The sequence below is a fragment of the Charadrius vociferus genome, unplaced genomic scaffold (assembly GCF_000708025.1).
Source record: "Charadrius vociferus isolate BGI_N301 unplaced genomic scaffold, ASM70802v2 scaffold633, whole genome shotgun sequence".
In the NCBI taxonomy this organism is placed as follows: Eukaryota; Metazoa; Chordata; class Aves; order Charadriiformes; family Charadriidae; genus Charadrius; species Charadrius vociferus.
The window spans coordinates 293,772-297,721 of NW_009647428.1; the positions used below are offsets into that span (position 1 = coordinate 293,772).

The 3,950-nt window shown below is 47.8% G+C and overlaps 2 protein-coding genes across 2 annotated transcripts in view; both read right to left on the reverse strand.

Annotated features, from left to right (window-relative positions):
* Positions 1–166, reverse strand: part of DCAF10 (DDB1 and CUL4 associated factor 10) — a 19,178-nt gene extending 19,012 nt beyond the window's left edge. Inside the window, exon 1 of the mRNA XM_009880555.1 lies at positions 18–166. Within this exon, the coding sequence (XP_009878857.1) occupies positions 18–166 (149 nt within the window). The remainder of the gene's footprint in view (positions 1–17) is intronic.
* An 854-nt stretch (positions 167–1,020) lies between these two features.
* The window catches only part of LOC104282463, an 8,324-nt gene continuing 5,394 nt past the window's right edge, over positions 1,021–3,950 (reverse strand). Inside the window, exons 4-5 of the mRNA XM_009880556.1 lie at positions 1,930–2,060; positions 1,021–1,308 (exon numbers count right to left, since the gene is read on the reverse strand). Coding sequence (XP_009878858.1) covers positions 1,021–1,308; positions 1,930–2,060 — 419 coding nt within the window. The remainder of the gene's footprint in view (positions 1,309–1,929; positions 2,061–3,950) is intronic.

Consider the following 3,950-nt stretch of genomic DNA (forward strand, 5'->3'; position numbering starts at 1 on the left):
CGCCCCCAGCGGCCGGCCGTAGCTCGGTGTGCCGGGTCTCAGACGGCTGAGGCGGCAGAGCGCCGCGCAGCAGCTCGAACGAAGGCACAGGGTGACCAGCGCAGCCGGTGCCAAGACCGAAGCCGCCATCTCTCTGAATGGCTAAAGGAAGCCCACCACCCCTCATGGCTAAAATCCGGCATTAACTTTTTAACCCTTTTGTTGTCTTGTAGTTAGAATTTTAGCCATTTTCGTTAACATTAAAGGTGTTAACATTAGTTAGGCCTGTTAACTTTTGGCGTTAGCTGAACTTGCAATATAGCGTCTTGCGTATGACCATTTTGTTATGTACGTGGCCAGATGGTTGGCCTTGGGAATATTTCTTCACGAGTATCTGGACTAATTAATAGAGGAACTTTCTGAGACGTTCTCACAGGTAACAAGGATTCTATCCTTGAGTCATATGAGAAAGAACACCTAATCAAGGAAAGGAGGTGGTGGTGTCTTCCTTTGAAGTAAAACATCCTAGAGCAGATCAGCATATGAACCTTGAGGATGCTACTAATCTACCATGTTTTGAAAGGCCTAGCCAACTAGGCAGAAAAGTGAAAATTCTGGGTATCCTAAGCTGAACTACCTTCATTATAATACTAAAAATAATTCCCATAGGCCAAGAAGACACTTGCCCATATGAAGACCCTTCCCTTGCACAGGCACAGTAACTGAATGTCATAACCAATATTATATGTAAATTACTAACCCATGATTGTAACTGAGGGTATGCTACCTTGTAACTTTTGTGTATAAATATGACAAGAAAACCAGCAGGGGGTAAGCATGATTTCTGGAAATATTCCCCTGTGTACCCTGGCCAGAATAAAGCAATGTCTCCTCTCTAAACATAGTCTCTGTGTTTTGGGAGAATCAGGACTTACACCTCTTCTGCAGGTAACACTTTTACACGCTCAGAAATAAGCCACACTAGCTTGCGAATTCAGAGCTTGATCAATCTTTCGGATGCGTGGGCATCAGAGAGCCCCGTCAGGCACATTCAGTTTCCTCCACCTCCCTCTCCCCACGGGGCACTCTGCCCATGGTGTAGAATTCCTTGTTTGGGCGCAGGTCAATGTAATGAGCTATGCGATTAGACATAGCAAAAAAAGCAGAAATCATGCCTATGTCCCAGGCATCTTCACGGTCAAAACCATGCCTCTCCAGCTTCTGGAAATGCTCTTCAGTGATGTTATCAGCTCGACAGACTGCAAGTGCAAACTCCAGCATTGCCAGGTCCCGGTCACTCAGGTCTGCCAGTTTCCAGTTCACAATGACCTGAGACAAAGCAGAAAACAGAGGTAGCATAAATGGACCCAGCAAACAGTCTAACTGGCTGACCACCTTCTTTCCTCCACAAGCCAAAGGGATGGCTCTTTCTCAGCACTTGAACCAGACATCGTGGCTACCATCAGATAAAAGACTCATCTATTTTACCACCCTTCTCATCTTGGGGACTGTGGCAGTTTTGGTGAGCCAAAACTCTGAAGGAGTACTTGAAACACAGCCCAACATCACGAGTATGCTGCTACCAAGTTCCTCCACAGACCAGACTAAAATAGCAAAGAATGTGGGCAGCAGGATGAATGCTCTGCAGGTCAACCATCTCTCCCGCCATCTTGCTTGGACGGTGGATGAGGATACAGAGACACCCACCTTGAGGTCCTGCCCCCACTGGCCACTGCTCTGACTGCTCACCCAGTGAGACAGGTATTGAGTTGGGGCCCCAGACATGTCAAAATTGCTCAAGATTGCTGGGAACCACATAGATCAAAGGTTCAAAATATAGACTAAGGATCAAAACTTCAGGTGAGAAAGCAGCCACATGAGAGGGCCATTCCCACCTCTCAGGGGACCATGCGAAGGAGGTGGGGCATGTGCTGTTGTAACCCCACTGACCTGGTCAGCCAGTGCTGGCTGCTTGGAATATATCCGATGAAGTGCTCCATGTGCAACCACACAGTAGGGACATCTATTCACAACACTTGTAGCTACAATTATGAGCTCTTTGTCTGCCTTGCTGAGTCGCCCTACAGGGAGAGCAAAAGATTTAGCACACTTTGCCATTAAAAATGTCCATCACAGTAAGTATCACTGGGGAAACGGGGAAGGGAGGGCTCCAGGTGCAAGCTGTCTGCAGTACAGCCCAGGAGACAGAGCTCCAGAGAGCATACAGGGAGACACTGCAACCAAAGCTCCTAGATGACAGGACAAGGGGCAACGGTCTCAAACTGAAAGATGGTAGGGTTAGATTGGACATAAGGAGAAAACAACAGTGGTGAGACACTGGGACACGTTGTCCAGAGAAGTTGTGGGTATCCCACCACTGAAGTATTCAAGGTCAGGCTGGACAGGCCTTCGAGCACCCTGATCTAATGGAAGATGTCCCTGCCCGTGGCAGATGGGGGTGTTGGACTAGATGATCTTTCCAGGTTCCTTTGAACCCAACCCACTCTGTAATTTTATGATCATCCATGCAACCAATTTACCTGGATAGCTGCTCATGAGGCACCTAATTAGGATGAGGGACATGAGATTTGGTCAACAGGGAAACAACAATTCTGCATAACAGGAAAACACAGAGGAGCAAAATTACTTGCTCACCGAGTAGGAAGCTTGGTTGGTACTTCTCTGTGTATGTGTTGGAGGCAAGTGGCTAGGGAGGGTGTTGTCTGTTCTTCCTCTGATCCTTTATTGCTGCTTTACAGAGAAGTAGTGTTCTAAAACCCACTAAGCAGGTTTCAGCAAGTAAACGTTATTGGCAGCTTTTGAAGGCAGAAAGAAAAAAACAAAAGGAACAATGAGGGACCCTAGGACTGGGGCTTTGAGAACTTCTAGTGACCACCAGACAAACCACAACTTCTACAGAGTGTCTAGCCCTATGACTGCTCTAAAGAAGCTGTGGAAAAGAAGGCTGAGCTTTGTTATACTCAGAATCAATCCTAATCATTTTCACAAACAGCTTTACAAGAGGACTGTGCACAGGATCTGAGGAACTTACCTGGCTGCATATCAGCACTAATGCTCTTTGTCTTCTTTAACATAACTAGCAGCCATTTTTTTCAAAAATACACTTCACAGTGAAGGTCAGGGTCCCTCCTCCTCCCCACAAAAGCTACTGCTTTACTGGACTTTGAAAATATTTCCATAAAACCAGTGTCTTCCAAGAGTATGAAAGACACTACTAAAACTTCCTGGGTAAAGAGCAGTCAGGAGAAGAGGCCTTCTTGCTTGGGTTCAGTGCCAGAAGGTGGCAACGCCAGAGAGATGCTGAAAAGGGTGGGATCCACAATAGTCCTCTTAAAGTCAAAAACGAAAGCATGGGAATGAGAAAGGAAAAACAGAAACTTGTACAGCTAGGGCCATGGCTTCACTCCAGCACCACAAGCAGAGCAGAACACTTCACACAGACACTGCACATACCATGTGGGAGAAGTTTAAGGCTGTACTCCTTGCTGCCTCCAGACCTTGCTGAGACACTCCTCCCGAGACCTCATCTCCTGCAGTCTACATGCACCAGCTTATTTTTAGAAAATACTGTTTTTACTAATGTACCTTCAGAGCAAAAGCAATGAGAACAGGCCCCTTGGTGCCCTGTACTATGGAAGGAATGAGGGAGGAACAGGCAGTCCTCAAACCATGTTTCCTCAAAGGCTGGACAGCTGTGCAGAATTCCCTACAGCCCTGCCCAATGGCACTGCTGCAGCCAGTCCTCCCTCATCTCCACGTCCCAGCGTGCAGCAAGCACCTCAGCCCTCTCCCTGCTGCTGTGAAGTACGGACACCCCCTGGTTCCAAGTCCCTGGCCCAGCGGGCACAGCCTTCCTCACATGAATTGTGTGCACTGCTCAGGGGCAGCTCCTGCCCAAGAACTGTTGTGAAGGAAGAGCTGCAGGCAGGCCCCGGAAAGACCTGCCACCC